General features: G+C 34.1%; 1 protein-coding gene across 4 annotated transcripts in view; it reads right to left on the bottom strand.

The window, feature by feature from the left end:
- NCKAP1 (NCK associated protein 1) overlaps positions 1 to 17037 on the bottom strand; it is a 129076-nt gene that overhangs the window by 18437 nt on the left and 93602 nt on the right. For all 4 annotated transcript variants that reach the window (XM_044669728.1, XM_044669730.1, XM_044669727.1 and 1 more), the window contains 5 exons: positions 14814 to 14953; positions 13245 to 13376; positions 7648 to 7866; positions 7322 to 7452; positions 6924 to 7021 (listed from right to left, as the gene is read on the bottom strand). In XM_044669728.1, the coding sequence (XP_044525663.1) occupies positions 6924 to 7021; positions 7322 to 7452; positions 7648 to 7866; positions 13245 to 13376; positions 14814 to 14953 (720 nt within the window). The remainder of the gene's footprint in view (positions 1 to 6923; positions 7022 to 7321; positions 7453 to 7647; positions 7867 to 13244; positions 13377 to 14813; positions 14954 to 17037) is intronic.

Below are 17037 nucleotides of genomic sequence, written 5' to 3'. Positions count from 1 at the left end.
ACATGCCCACAGAAAGCACTTTGCATGTTAGAGATGGCACATATGCCATAGTTTCACCATCACAGGTCTATGGGACAATTCTTATTTAACTAATAGCTTTACTCTGAGGAAAACACTATGTAAACAGTAAAATATACCCAGCAATTAGGTTTATTTCCTAAGGATATCAGGCAAAAAGGAAAACATCCTACTAAAATACTTATAGCAGCTCTCTTTGTGGTATGAAAGAACTGGAAATTGAAGGGATTATCATTAATTGGGGAATGGCTAAACATGTTATGACATATAATTGTAATGGAATACCATTGCACTGAAAGAAATGATGAGATTAATTTAATAACACAACATGGAAAGACCTACGTGAAATTATGAAGAGTAAAATGAGCAGCACCAAGAAAGTATTATATATATTAATGAAATATTATTTGAAAAATGACTTGTGTATGTCTACCTCCAGAGAAAGAACTGATAAATAGAAATAAGCAAGACATAAGTTTTACATATAAATTTATTTATTCATCAAATGATGTCCTCCTTAATGGGGAGAGGGAAGAGTGGGGGGAATTATGTAGAAATTTTAATGTAACAAAGAAATGAAAAAATTTGAAATAAAGCACTATATAAATGAGCCATTATTATTGTAGGAAATTAATGGAAGCTTTAAGAAAAATAATATAGTGCTTAGAAAAGTAGAGATTTTATTTTATCCTTAAAAATTACCATTGATATTCAGAATTGTTTAATAGCATAGATTAGTGTGCAGCATACTAACGTGTAAATAAATCTGTCATCCAAACACCTTATTGAACTCAGGAAGATCTATATTCCTGGCTCCAGGCCCAGCACTCACTACACAGAGCTATCTAGCTGCCCATATGCAGATATAGAATAAAGTAAGGTAAACAATAAGGAAAATATCAGAATGAGAAGGCGGGAAAAAAAAGACACAACAGTATAATGAACACCAGGAAAAACCCTAAAATATTTACTATTACACATATTCATTCAAATATTGTTTTGCTCCTAGAAAATAATATTTCCTTATATATCTGCTAAATTTACTGTTAAAATTCAGATCATCAACTGACTTGCATGTACTTAAGAATTTTAAAATTAACTTCACATTCAATTATACAACCTTTCTCACCAAATATATAATATTTATCACCAAATAAAATACATAAAAATGTTGTCTGGGAGTGAAAAAATATGTTAAAGCCCAGGTCATTCTCTCTCCCCTTTCAAAATGTTCAATATTCGGATCATGGCATTCCCTCTTCTATATAACCTCTTGGCCTTACACAAGAGAACTTCAACATATATGTTGAGCTACTTTCATAGACAAGAAAATTCTAAAATTCCTTTAACTGACTGCAACATTCTATCATTGCCTCTCTCCCTGCACACTAAATTTCACTTCAACCTATTCTCTGCTATCATTTTGACTTTCAGTCCAGTCCCTTGAGTCTGCACTGCTTACCCATTACATTAAACTTTGTATTAATTTCTCTTTCTTCCAAATTTTGACACTGTAAGTTCATATTACACTATCCTTTAGTATTGAATACATTGTGCTTTTGCCTTTCTTGCTAAATGTTGCTGAAAGAAGTGACGCAACTATGCCAGTTGAGTTCACTACAAATGTATGCTATCCAATCTGAATTGGTCCCTCACTGAAGTAAAGCAATCCTTTTATTTTCTCCACTATTCACAGTCTGTGGGGAGCAGACTGTTTGAACCTTTTCTTTTCTTTTGAAGTTTCTTTTATAAGTGCCTTAACTCTATTTTAACAACAGAAAACGTTACATCATAATTTAACTGACAAGCTTCTTTTCCCAAGTCTACATCTTAGAAGCCCTTGCCATCAATCACTCATTCTCTGCTCCTTTACTTTATAAAGTCTCTGTTGAAGAGCTTGGCATTTCGATTAATCAATAAGCTTTTATTAAATGTTTCCACATACCAGGCATTATGTTAGCTATTAGAGATATAAATAAATAAAAAGAATAAAATAATCCTTAGTCAAAAGAGGTTACATTCTATTCTACTGGGGAAGACAATGCATATACACATATGTGTGAACATATCAAATGGAATAAGTATAAAATGTAAACACTAGGTACTAGAAGGGCACTTAGGGAGAGATCACAAAAAGTTTTAGAGTAAAAGATAGAACTTGGGTTGTGCCCTGAAGGAAGTGAGGGATTTGGAGAGGTAGAGATGACTGGGAAGGGCATTTTAGGTATAGGGGAATAACCAGAACAAAGATATGGAGACAGGAGAGGGAATATTCAATGTGGTGGAACAGATACAGCCAATATGTCTATACAGCAGAACACACACAGGGGAGTGATGTAGAATGAAGTTGAACAAGAGGATGGGGCTTTAAAAAACAAATAGGAGTTTATATTTATCTATGAGGGAATCAGGAACCATAGGGATTTGGATGAAGAAATGACATGGTCCTTTCTTCTTAAGGAAAATTATTCCAGAAGCTATCTGGCAGGCAGATTTAGAGTGGGGAGAGATATAAGGTAGGGAGACTAACTAATGGAAATGTCTACTAGGTAGTTAATGATATGGCACCAAAGCTCAGGAGAGAGTCTGCGGATAAATATGTAATATAAATCTGTAAGTCATCCTTTTTTTGTCAGACTACCTACTCTAAATGCAACTCTGATGCCATCCACCTGTCTCATCAATACAGGTTGCCCTTATAATTAAAACCTCTTATTTTCTAATTTTCAGTCCTTATCTTTTGGACCATCCATGTCATCTGCAAGCATTCCTAGATTTCCCCACGTCCTTTAAAAAAAAACCTTCACTTGCAATATCACTACTAGGTCTATACCCCCAACAACATCAAAGATATGTTCTATGAACACAAAAACCTGATAGCAACTTCTCTTTTAAGGGGCAAAGAACTGAAAACTAAAGTAATATCTATGAATTGGGTACTGACTGAATAAATTATGGCATAAAGATGTAATGGAATATTACTGTACTATGGTTTCTGAGAAAACTGGAAAGATTAAAATGAACTGATGAGTACAGTGAATAGGTTAAGGAGAACAGTTTATACTGTATCTACATTGTAAAAACAATTCTGAAAGATTTAAGAACTTTGATAAATGCAAATGATAACCATGATTCCAGGAATGATAATGAAGAATGCTATGTATCTCCTGAGAGAAAGATTATGTACTAAATATGTAAAAAGATATATATTTCTGGATATTGTCAATATGGACATTTTTTAAAAGGGGTTTATTTATTTTTTCTACTGGAGATGAAGAAAAGTAGGAAGGAGAAAAAATCCTTGATAATTGAAAAAATTTTAATAAAAAAGAGAAAAATAAAAAGAAAAAAGTATTTTAAAAAACTTTTATCCTTTCTTACAAATGATGATGAATAGGCATTAAGTGTTGTGTTTTTTGTGTATGTGTACTGTGTGTTAAGGACAAAAATAGAAAAATAAGACAGTTCTTGTTCACAACTTTTTTTTTTTTTTTTAACTCTTACCTTCCATCTTAGAATCAATACTATATATTGGTTCCAAGGAAAAAGGGCGTTAAGGGCTAGACCATGGGGGTTAAATGACTTACCCAGGATCACAAAGCTAGGAAGTGTCTGAGGCCACATTTGAACCTAGCACCTCCTGTTTCTAAGCCTAGCTCTCAATCCACTGAGCTACCCAGCTGCCCCTTGCTCACAACATTCTGAAGGGGAAGATAGCACACACACAAAGTTTCAGTTTCAAGTCAGATGGGTGCAATGGCAAAGCAGATGATAACGTATTATCTTTAATGTCATTTCCTCCTTTCTCACATGTGTACTACTTTTGGAACACTAACTGATTTCTCCAACATGCCCTAAGAAGGTCACTATTGGGATGACCTCATCATCCCATAAGATCTCACAAGCCTTTGTACTCCATCTCATCACTATCCTCTGCCTGTCTGATTGGAGGGTGGGGTCATAAACTTCAAGCTCCAGTTAAGGAGAGATCTCAGTTCAGATACTTCTTCATTTCTTATCTAGCTGAACTACCTTGCCACTTCTCTGACTTCATTATGTTCGCAAATCTGCTCCCTTTTCCCCATCTTTTGCTTCCTTTTGTTTTTTGTTTTCCTCCAATAGATTGTAAGGTCTTTGAGGGCAAAGATGGTCTTTTCCTTCATTTTCTTTTGTGTTCCCAGTGCTTCATAGAGTGCTCTGGCACAAAGCAGGCTCTTAATTTTTAGTGATGACTGAACATTTCCACTGACAAAATCTTATCAATTTCTGGTGTGTTGAACCATTTGACAGTACCAAAGACTTTGGTGGCAAGAATTTTGTCTTCTGGAGATTCAGTACTTGTGCCTGAAGCACCCACAGAAGTTGCTTCCAGGCTATGTTCTATAGAGATTGTTTCCAAGGATGATGGCTGCATGGGTTGAGCAAGAAGTAGGATATGAGAGTGTGATATGGGAGGAGAGGAAGGGTTTCTGCCATTACCCAAATCTTAGGTGTAGAGTTATTGCTTATCTTCCTGGAGATCTATGGGGAGGTGATAATGGTTTGACTTACCTAGCACATGCTACCACTTCTCTCTTGCTCTCTTTTTTACTTAGGTTGGCTTTCCTACACAACGGGTTGGTGGGGATTAATGGCACATTCTCCACATAAGTTGCTTCTCCAGATGATGGCTATGGAAGTAAGACCAGTGGTCTGGGGACTACTATGACTCCCAGGGATTCTGGCTTTACCTACTCCTTGGTGGCAGTTGGCAAGCAATTGGTGATGATGAGGATGAGAATAGGGTCTCTTCTTCATAATAACTGCCTCTCCTCAATGATGGCGGTATGGCCTGTGGCCAGAAGCAAGGCTAGTGATCTAGGTGGAACTGCTATTCCTAAAGTTCTTTTGAGATTCAGGGTCCTGTGTTGTCTCAACTAGCAACTGAGGTAAGGCAGTGGATTGAAGGTCATGGTGGTAGTTTGACCTATCTAGCACATGTGGCCTCTTGTCTCTATGGTGCTTGCTTACCCCAGAGGTGGCAGTAAGAAGGAATGGCTGGTACATTCTCCATAGGAGTTGCTTCCTAGAATCTAAACTCAACTCTCCACTGTGGTGCAAAAGGTGAAAATCAATCCTGCAAAGCCTTACTGCAGAATTTCTGACAGTTGAAAAGGGTTTAGAACCCTGACTAGAGGCAGTTGATCCTGGAGATTGATCCTGCAGTAAGGCTTTGCAGGGTTGATTTGCACCTTTTGCACCATATCACACACATTGCCTCTACTTCTTTTCCCCTTACTCCTCAACCCCTTGGTTTCAGACTCTCATCATTTCACTGAACCTTCAGTCTTCAAAGTTAATTGCTTCTAACTGTCAATCCAATGTCCTTTTTTCAATCTTCATCCTTCTTGCCCTTTCTGTACCATGTGATACTGATTACTCTCTCTCCCTTGGATATTCTTTCTTCTCTGGATTTTCCTGACACAGTTTTCTTGGTTCTCCAAATTCCTGGCTAATTAAGCCTTCTTTTTCTCCTTTGCTGAATAACCCAAATGTCACCCCTTTATCTGCATATGCCCTAAGGCTCTGTCCTAAGCCCTCCAGTCTTCTCTCTTTTTATTCTCTCAGAGAACCCATCAACTTCCATAGGTTTAAATATCACTACCATGCAGAAGATTCTCAGATCGAAGTATCTTGCCCTGGTCCCTCTCCTGAACTCTAGTTCCACATCAAGTTGTCAACAAGCATTTATTAAGGGCCTAAAATGCTAGCACTGTGCTAAGTGTAAGGGATATAAAAGAAAGGGAAAAATGAAATGAAAGAAACTCATTAAAAAAAGATACACACTAAATACAGGATAAATTGGAGGCCATCGAAAGAAGAAAGGCATTAAGTTTAGGAGGTTTCTAACAGAAAATGGGACTTTAGCTGAGAACTGAAAGAAGGCAGGAGACTGAAATGAAGGAGAGTTCCAACTATGGGGGACAGCCAGTGAAAATTCTCAGTTGACACATGAAGTTTCAGATATCAGAAATAGCAAAGAGGCCAGTGAAAATGGATTAAAAAATAGGTGGAGGTAAGTAAGTATATTTAAGAAGACTAATGGTAGAAGAGGTCAGATTACAAAAAGCTATAAAAGCTAAAAAGAGGAATTTATATTGGATTTTACTGAATGGGGAGGATGATATTACCAGACTTTAAGGAAGATCAATTTGAAAGCTGAGTGGAGAATGGACTTGAACAGGTTAAGATCTGATGCAGGGAGACAAATAGTCTTTGACAATAATCTAGGTGGGAAGTGATAAGGGCCTACAATGAAGGTGATGACAATATAGGAGGAAAGAAGGAGAAGTATATAAGAAATGTTACAAAGGTAATATTTATAGGACTTGGCAACATATTGAACATGTTTTATTGGAATCACTAATTCCTTTCAAAGCTCAACTCGATATCATCCTTCCACATAACACGTTTCCTGATTCTAGTTGCTAATGCTAGCCTCTATAAATTTTGTATACACATATGAATATATGTTGTATTCCCCTTTAGAAAGTAAATTCTTTGAGGTTAAGAATTGTTTTCCTTATGTCTTTGTACTGTCTAGCTAATACTGGCACAGAGTTAGTTCTGAATAACTAAATGCTTCTTGATAAATGAGCATCATCATAAAGATTCACATTTTTAAAACTTTAAAGTCTGCAAATCTCTTTATAAATGTTATCTTTGTACCATCACTTATTAGAAATATTCTATAGTTTATTCTTGTATCTCAGAAAAAGTCCCTTCTAATTCTGAAATTCTGATTGTTATTAAAGGTAATGAAATAATCAATATTCTAGAAAACATATTTTGCTTAATCACCTCTACCATGACATTTCAAAATTTATTCCATTTAACTAAAAAAATGAAATAATGAAAACCATTACCTTAAGTTCAGCAACTTGTGATGAAATATGCCACATAAGGCTTTCACTGAGGAACTTCATACCATATGGACCTAGCAATTCTGATAGTGACCTCATTTCTAAGAAAGAAAATAATTTAATTTCATTCACCTGAGATTTAAGTCAAATTATTTTAAAAGTAAATCCTTGAATATCCAAGCATTAAGTGGAAAAGACAATTGTAAATACACAGATCAGAGAAAAAACAATTCTAAATAATATATCCAAAGTTGATTCATGAAAGACAAAGAGGTAATTCTAAAAAGCCAAAACTTTCCTTAAAAATAAATGACTCCCATTTGAGTCTGATTTTCTACAATGTAACTTAAGAGAATTAAAACAAAAAAAATAACAAATGAAATCTTCAAACAAAAGTTTACCTGATATGTCTGAATATTCTTCTGCATTAAAAGTTAGCTCATTTTCTGTGGGCAAATTCACAAATGCTTTCATTGCAGGAAAATAAGCTATGTGGCCATTGCTAACTTGCCTCAACAAAGTCTCCAAATACCTAAATAGAAGCATATGATCATTATGATAAGAGAAAAGTCCAAACAATAATTCAAAACTTACTACTGAATATACTTTTTTAAAAAGATTACAAATATAGTAGAAAAATATCCTTATTTATTTCAACATAAAGAAAATGTACATATAGCATATTAAGGTAATGTCATATGTACACTGATTCAATTTAAGGTCTTACCAATTTGTGTATAAGCTTGTAATGGTTGGCTCTCCATGACTGTCTAAATGTTGTGTTTGCTGAAGAAGAACATTATTAAATACTCTTGTAATGTCAATTTGCACATAATTTTCTATTGACTGTAGTACTGTCATATATGCCCTTACGCTTGTTAAGAGCTCTGAAGGTTTTGCAATTTCTTGTGTGGCTTGATTATACATAGTCATTCCCACGATTGACCTTTAAGGGAAAAAAGCAAACTAAATAAAAGATCTTTCGTACTTCTGTAAATAAGTCATTCATTCAAATCATGCATACAAACTATAAATATAGTTTAATGATATTGTATTTAAATAGAAAACTCAGTTTACATATTATATAAAACCCTGGAACTATATCATTGAGAAGGAATATAAAGAGATAGGATATTCTGGAACCTCAGTTCAGCTCCACTTCCTAACAGACACATCAAGATAATTTTTTCAGCTACCTGCAACTATAAAATATTAATGACAAAGATTGGTACTTCTCACCCAAAGGTCATAGGTCATATCCAACATTTAGTTTAAAAATTTCATCTGAATGGGAAGGACCAATTTGTACAAAAATACTAATAACTGCTTTTTGTTATGGTGGCAAATAATTGGAAACCAAAGGGATGTCCAACAATTGGGAAATGGCTGAACAAATTGTGGTATATGAGGGTGATGGAATACTATTGTGCTGTAAGGAATGATGAACAGGATGATTTCAGAAAGTTCTGGAAAGATCTGTTAACTGATGCAGAGTGAAATAAGCAGAACCAGAAAAACATTATACATGGTAACTGCAATATTGTGGAACAATCAAGTGAGAGAGACTTTGCTACTAACACTAATACTATGAATCCAGGATAATTCTGAGGGACTTTTGAAAAAGAATGTTATCCACTTCCAGAGAAAGAACTGTTGGAGTAGAAACGCAGATGAATACATATGATTTAACACTTGTTTATTTGAATATATGTTTTGAGGTTTTGGTTTTATAAGATTATTCACATACAAAAATGAATAATATGGAAATGTTTTGTATGATAATACATGTATAACCCAGATTAAATTGCTTGTCAGCTCCAGGAGGAGAAGGGAAGAGGATAATACGGATCATATAACTTTGGGAAACATGTGGAAATTTGTTATTAAAATAAAAAAATTAAAAACAAATAAAACAAATTACATCTGACCCGTGGAATATTAATGGATTAATGGCCCTTGGAGCCCAGGCTCAAAGAATAATTTGCCCTCTGGTAAATTACCATGGATCCACCATTCAGAGCAGAAACTTTGAAAAATTGATTGCCAATGACAAGGGAAAGACGGGAATGCTCTTTTGGAGAAATTTTCTTTACAGTTTTGTTGTTAATTCAATATGTTGAGTTGATGCTTTAAAATGTTTTTTTTTTTCATGATTTTTTATGAGGTTTTATAATAAGAATATATTTTGGGATTCAATACAATGTTATACCAAAATGAAATGATTTTGAGAAAAAAGATAATTCATTCATATTTTAAACATTTTGCAGTAAGTTATCCTAAATTGATTATGAACAAATTTTATAAACCCTACTCAAGAGTTGCTAGTTTTCTTATTTTTTATTTTTTTAAAACCCTTAATTTTTTGTCTTAGAATCAATACTATGTATTGGTTCCAAGGCAGAAGAGTGGTAAGGACTAGGCAATGGGGATTAAGTGACTTGCCCATGGTTGCTAAACTACAAAGTATCCGAGGCCAGAACCTTATCTTTGTATTTTAGTTTGGTTATCTTTAGGTTCTATTCTCTTCTCCAAAAAGTAAATATTCACCTTAAAGACAATAACTACATATCTTTGTCTCCTACATAAAGCATGTTTACAATCAGAGGCAAAGACAGTAAGATAGTAAAATTATGTTTGAATACAAAATCAATGTTAAGATATATATCAATTCAGTGGAAGACATTCAAATATACTTATATCAGTGCATGCCACTTAAAGAAATTTGTTCTGAAACAAAGATAAAAGTGGGATAGTAGAAATATAAGAATTGAAGGTTGTGGAAAGTGTGTTGAATCCGGGAGGGCAGCAGCATAGGTGACAAAGTGTATAGCAAAAAGTAAGAGGATCTTGGTTCAAATTCCACCTCTAATGCTTATCTACCTGTATGTCTTTGGGCAAGTCATATAATCCTTTGCTGGGTCACATTTCCCTTATCTGTAAAATGAAGGGATTGGATTATATATCCTCTAAGCTCTAGATCTATGATCTCTGCTTTCTGCAAGATGTCTCCAACACACACACACACACAATCTGATATTATAAATGACTTTATATTCTAGCTGCTTAAAATGAAAAATACTTTAAACTAGGTGGCAAAAAACAAGCAAACAAATGGGTACTATAACAAATTTTAAAAAAGCTCTTTTTCAGATTTTTCTTGCTTAAGTCTTATTTTAGATTTCCTGTCATGTCTTTTACTAATGTGATGCTGAAATTATTTACACAGTACTATTAGGATTATAAGGAAAAATAACTTTTTTTTTAAACCCTTAACTTCTGTGTATTGGCTCCTAGGTGGAAGAGTGGTAAGGGTGGGCAATGGGGGTCAAGTGACTTGCCCAGGGTCACACAGCTGGTAAGTGTCTGAGGCCAGATTTGAACCTAGGAAAGCTGCCCCGGAAAAATAACTTTTGAATAACACTGAATCTCTTTTTTTATTACTTTGGGTACTCTGAAGAAGCTAGTTTTCAGTATTTGATTTCTTTATATTCATTTAAAACATAACTGATTTTCTTATAAGGATCCTTCTCTAAAGGCTTACTCTAATGTGTTGGCATGAAGTATAGGAGACGCTTCTTGAAAACTAGCTGGAGGAATAGAAACTTTCAGATTCCAAGATTAAGAAGGATTTTGATTAAGGAGATCCAGGAAAAGATTATCTCACAAAATTTCAGAGTTGGAACTATGTTGAACTATCTTTGCATTCCTAGTAAAAATCCAACTTGGTCATAATGAATGATTTCTTGGATAAATTGCTATAGTCTATTTAATGGGATTTTTTTTCAAATTTCTGAATTAAGAGTTCAATTAATATTAACTGAGGCAGTTAAGTTGCACAATGATAGTGCTGGGCCTAGAGAAAGATCTGAGTTTAAATCCAGCCTCAGACATTTATTAGTTTTATGATGCTGAGAAAGTTTACAACCTTTGTTAACCTCAGTTTTCTCAACTATAAAATAAAAATAAAAACTGTTCCTGTCTTGAGAGGTTGCTCTGAGGATTAAATGTCATAATAATTGTAAAGTGCCTGGAATGTAGTAGGCCCTATAAAAATGCTTATTCCCTTACCTATTGGTGATGACCTATAGTTTTACTTTTGTGTTTTTAGGTATTAGTAGGATTATATTAGTTTCATAAAAGATTCCAGGTAGAGTGTTTATTTTTCAATTTTTGAGAATATTTTGTATAGCACTGGTACTAACTGTTCTTGAAAATTTGATAGAATTCTCCTATGAATTCTTTTGGACCAGGAATTTTTTTTCTGTGGTATTTCCTTTACACCAAGTTCTGTTTCCTTTCTAAGTTTGGGTTATTAAAATTTCTAGCTCATTTTCTGACAACTTATATATTCTTATATTTCTTTTGTGTTCATTCAATAAACATTTAAGCATCTTATCATGTGCTAGTCATTGTGTTCTCAGCTCTGTTAGCATATCACTGTCGATAAGAGGTTCTGATATTTATAGAAGATGGTGGTATTTGGACTTATTTATTTAAGGTGGCTGGTTATTACTAAGGAGGAAGGAAAGGAAGAAAGTGATGGCAAAGGTAAAGAAATGGGAGATGGAATTTCATTTGTTAGAAATAACATATAGGTGAGTAGAGTTGAGTTGTACAGTGTATGAAGGGGAGAAATATATAAGAAAACTGGAAAGATAGGAAGGGATCAGGTTGTAAAGGATTTTAAATATCAAACTAAGATTTATATTTAATTCTAGAGGTAACAGAAAGGTAATAAAATTTATCAAATGGGGAAGGGAGCAGTAGGGCTAACATAATCACACCTTCGTTTTAGGAAAATCACTTTGGAAGATTAGTGGAAATATAATAAGAAAGAGAGAAACATAGAGCAGGGAGGTAAACTGGAAAGTTATAACAAAAGTTGATATGAGAAGTGATGAATTTCTGAACAAAGGTGGTGGCTAGGTGATTAGTGAAAAGGGAATATATAAGAGGGATTTTGTGAAGACAGAGGAGATTTGGTGGAGGTAGTGGCTTTGTGAATAGAGAAAGGGTCAGGTGAGAGAGATGTGGCAGTGGAATAAACAGCACAATTTAGGAACTGATTGGCTAAGTGGGGTGAGGAGATGAAGATGAAGTCAAGGTTGCAAACCTGTTTTAACTAAGAAGGTTAACTAAGAAGGGAAAATAATGACATCTATTTTAGACATGCTGAATTTGAGATGTTTATGGGGCATCCACCAGTGAGCAGAAATGAGAATAAAATCAGGTTGATCTGGGAAGCAGCTCTTATAGAAATGATAATGGAAAACTCTGAGATTTAAGATAGTATGGAAAACAATGAAAAACTAATAAATACTCTTAGAAACCAGCTATTCAACCACTTTCAAATCCATAAGTATACATATATATATTAAAAATAGGTCTCTCTTTTCATATATATACATAAGTATAAAACATAATATAGCCTATAGCTAAATCTTTTCCATAAGAATAGCACAAGATAATTAAGAAATATTTTCCTAAAATCTATTTAAATGAAATTTATAGCATTCTTCAGATTTACAGTGTAATCAATCTACAAGCCCTTAAGCAATGACTATATGCTATGTTTAGGGCTAAGAAGACAAAATTCACAGGTCATAAACTCAAGGAGCTTATATCATATTGAAGAAAATACTATGAAAAATACAAAAATATCATACAGAAGAATAAAAACAACATAATTTTCAAAGAAGATAAACAGGCAAGATTTCACAAGGAGTTGGAAATTGAATTGAGTTTTGAAGAATACAAAAAATTTTTAGAGGTAGAGAATTTATGCTTGATGAAATTATACCATCTTGTGATTTCTACATCTTTTTCTAGTTATTTGCTTCATTAATATGTTATACAATTTTCCTGGGAGTCACTGACACCCTGGATTCAGGAAGACTCATTTCTTTAGTTAAATATGACCTCAGATACTACATACTCAGATATCATATGACACTAAAAAAGTCACTTAACCCTGCTTGCCTCTCTTTCCTCATCTGTAAAAAGAGAAAGAAATGGCAAGCCACTCTGAGAAAACAACAAAATAGGGTCATGAAGGGTCATGAAGAACTGGAAATGCCTAAAACAACTGAACAACAACAATAAGTTAAGTGTCCAGCACACAGTATTTTTTAAATGTTTATAGACTGAATGTAATGATATTTTCCTGAAAGTATTTACAATCATATTTGTTCTCTAGTTAAGATGTATCCAAAAATAAAAATTCTATTATTTGTGCTCCCAAGTTCTGAAAAGAAAACATAATAGGGATGCTAAGTCAATAAAATAAAATCTCTACTTAGAATAAAAATATATTTCATATCTTACTTGGTAAAGCGAATTTCCAGATGAGAAGTCAAATATTCTCTTGGAGTAAAGGTGTGTTCCCAAACTGCCATGTTTGGAACATAATTTATAGAGAAACAAAGTTCAGAAAGTGCAGTGTGCAATTTATCAAGGCTGAAATAGAGACAGGGAAAAATTGTAAGTAAAACATTAAACAACAAGTGAAGAAATAAATTCATTTTTTAAACCACCAGATTTAAGATATTATCTTTCTATAAGAATCCCAACATTGAAAAATCCCTCATGGTAATTCCCCTAGATCTAAATTAGGTGCATTAAGGCTTTCTGAGAAATCAAGTACAATACAAAATTTATTTCTAAATTTAAGAATATTCCTTTGCCTCTATATACAGTCAAATAATACTACTGAATTGATTCTCTGAAGAAAAAAGTTTGCTAATTCCATTTGTAAGTAAATTACTACCATTTCCACTTGCAGTTACACTTTCTCCACCATTTTTGGTAAATTAAAAAGCTAAAGGTTTTTTCATAATGAATTATCTATAAAATTTTCCATGGTTTGAGTTTTACTTTTAGATCATATAAAATACAAAATGAAACATACCCTTTTGGACGTGGTTAAAGGGGGATTTTATTTTGGATGACTATGAATACAAAAGTTTTGCGTGCATGTGTGCGTGTGTGTGTGTGTTTCCTTTCTGAATGATGGGTAGGAGAAAGGGAGAGAATTAAATGCTTAATTGAAAAAAAATTTTTAATTTAAAATTTTTTTTCCCCAATTTTTCCAAAAAAAAAAAAAAAAATTGGCAGCTTGGTGATTTAGTGGCTAGAGTACTGGTCTTGAGGTCAGAAGACTTGAGTTCAAATTTGACCTCAGACACTTACAGACCTGAGCAAGTCACTAAATGTCTCTCTTTTTGCCTTAATTAACTGGAGAAAGAAATGGCAACCATTCTAGTATCTTTGCCAAGAAAACCCCACAGACAGTACTGGTATACTATAGTCCATGAAGTCATGAAGAGTAGGACACACATGAACAACAGAAACAAAAAAAAAATTTTAATGTTATAGAAAATCATTCACCATTCCTAAACAAAAACCAAAAAAACCTTTGCCATTTACCAAGCTTAAAACCAAAGTTAAGAGAAAATAAAAGTGATGTTTTCATATGATAAAACATGCTGCAGCCACAAATGACTTTTGATTTTTCAATAAAATTGATAGGAAATTATATACCTATGGACCACTTAGTAGTGTTCCTCTAAGTCTAAGTCACTCATTAATATGTAAATATGGTATCATGTATTATTAGATGTTTTATTTAAAATACACAACAAAAGATTAAAAGGAGATAAAGGAGTCACTGTGAGTAGCCAGATTTATAGCAAAAAAATGGCAAGAATTACAATTTAAACAGATTTGACTCCTTATCAATCTGCAAAATGCAATAATAAATTACCCCAACCAAAGAAGAAAAAGAAATAATTAGCAGAAATGAAAAATTCCTAGATGGTGATAATCCTCTAGTACTAGGTCATATATAAACCTATTCATTGTAAAAGATTATGGAATTAAAAGCATATAGCTTACTTGGTTACCACCAGCCTGTTTTTTCTCATGCTCTCAACTCCTGGTTTCTCCCTTTCAGGCTCCCCTTTCTTTCCAGTCTGTTTTTTTGATTTTTTGTTGACTGCCTGACTGATGGTTTTGGCACAATGTTTTGGCAGCAACTATATTAAAAAAATATAGAAAAATTTCTTTTCAATAAATGAAGTTCAGCACATATTTATGATTAAAAGCATATTACAAGAAAACATAAAAAACATTTTTTTCTTTTAATGGTGTTTTAAAAGAATGTCTATACTGAATGGCAGCCTATTTCTGACTAATGTGGTGTTTTCTCTTAAAATGGGCTACCACTTTAAATACTAAATTTGTTGGCTTATTTCCCCCTGCCCCCTCAACCCTGAAATTTTTACTCTACTAGTGTGCTGTCACCTTGATAATTTTCACATTCTGAGATTTTCTATCCTATTCTTAACACAAAGTTGAACAAAAAGAAAACAGTGGAAAAATTAACCAGAATCAATGTATCTCAATTTCATTTCTCTTAATGATCTCTCACTACTTTAACACTTCACATATATTTCAGACAGAGTCAGAGAGAAAGAAAAGATAAATTTTGAAGTCACTTCAAAGTGAGTTGCATATAAGATTACTATCAAAGGTGAGATTTGGGAATTTAAGTCCCAAGAAAAAAAGAAAAGGCAAGTTGACACTATAAACCCCTCTCCCCCAGCTAATTTTTCCAGTTTCTTTTTCTCTCTCTTGAGATTAGAAGTACATCAGGGTTAAGATTAAATCCCTTCTACCCCAATTCTAATACTCTCTTAGGCCAAGCCAGACAAGTCTAATATTTCTTCTATATAACAGCCCTTTAAACCTTGAAGGGAGCTATCACGTTTCTTCCAAGTGTTCCCTTAACCATGATTAACATCACTGATTCCTTTACCCAAATCTCAAAGCCCCTGACCCTCCCAACTGCTCTCCTCTAAAATGCCCTTCCTAATAGATAGTACACAAATCAAACACAAATACACATAGTCCAACTGGGCAAAGATAGAAGCACTACAACCTAACAATGGGTATTATCGTTTTCTTCTTTTTTCCCCAGTGGCACACAAGGGAACAAGCTTTATTAGGGACACAAAATCCTGTTTTAGGCCTGGACTGCCTGCTGAGTCAGGGAGTGGCTGTCTTCTCTAACTATGCTTTAGGCTCAGTCTCTTGAAAAATTTCTTGCCCAGCCCAGCTTAGACTTGCTGGACACAAGGAGGTCAGGTAATCAAAAGAGGAGCTTCAGTGGCTTCTCCTCCTTGCCCAGATAGTAGCTCTCACTTTAGTAGAAAAGTTATGGATTCCCTTGGTTAGAGTCCAGAGCATACCACTTCAGGAGGGCCTGGTTCAGGTCCTTCTCCAGGCTCAGGCAGCCTCCACTGCACCCAGGCTATTGCCCTACTAATTTGAGGCAGGTTTCAGCACAGCCTGGAGGAAGATATGGCCCCCACATTGGTTCTAGAGCTGCATAAGGTATTCAGTATTGATTCTAAAATGGAACGTAAGGGTTAAAAAAAAAATGTCATTGTTATCAAGTAGGTATAATTCTCCAGGTAATTAAAAAGCATTCATCCAGGAGTATCCTCTCAGGATCCTAAAAATTTTCTCTTATTTTCTCTTGAAATGGGCTACCACTTTAAATTCTAAAGGTCCACAGTTAAGTCCTATATCAATTTTCTTGTTCAAAATAGTCTCAGCTGGTAGTGTGGGAGTATAAGAAGTTAACTAATACTTCCCAAATTCCATTACTACCTTGGCCCACAATGCCAGGCTTTTTCTGATTCCTAAGCCTAAGCACTTCTGTTATATCATACTTATTTCTGATATTTAGAAAAGCTAAAGTGACTCTGTAGTGTAATGGCAAATAACCCTACATACCCTCTGAGATCATAGAGTTAAAGTTGGAAAGACTGAAGAAGTCATCTAGCCAAAGCTCCCTCTTCTTATAGATGAAGAAACTGAAATTGCAAAGCATTTAGCATAGTGCTTGCCACACAGTAGCACTGTAAAAATGTTAACTATTATTATTACCTACCTTACAAAGAAGTTATGTGAATCAAAAGAGGTAAAGCAAATCTTAAAATGCTGTACAAATGTCAGCAGTCATTATCTTGCTTCTTTCAATGACATCAGTTTTGGTCAACAGATCTCTTATACCCCTCACTGCTTCTTTGCTTGAAAATCATTTTCTCCCAGA

Source organism: Gracilinanus agilis, chromosome 3 (assembly GCF_016433145.1).
Source record: "Gracilinanus agilis isolate LMUSP501 chromosome 3, AgileGrace, whole genome shotgun sequence".
Taxonomy (NCBI): domain Eukaryota; kingdom Metazoa; phylum Chordata; class Mammalia; order Didelphimorphia; family Didelphidae; genus Gracilinanus; species Gracilinanus agilis.
This window is presented reverse-complemented; position numbering and strand designations above follow the sequence as displayed.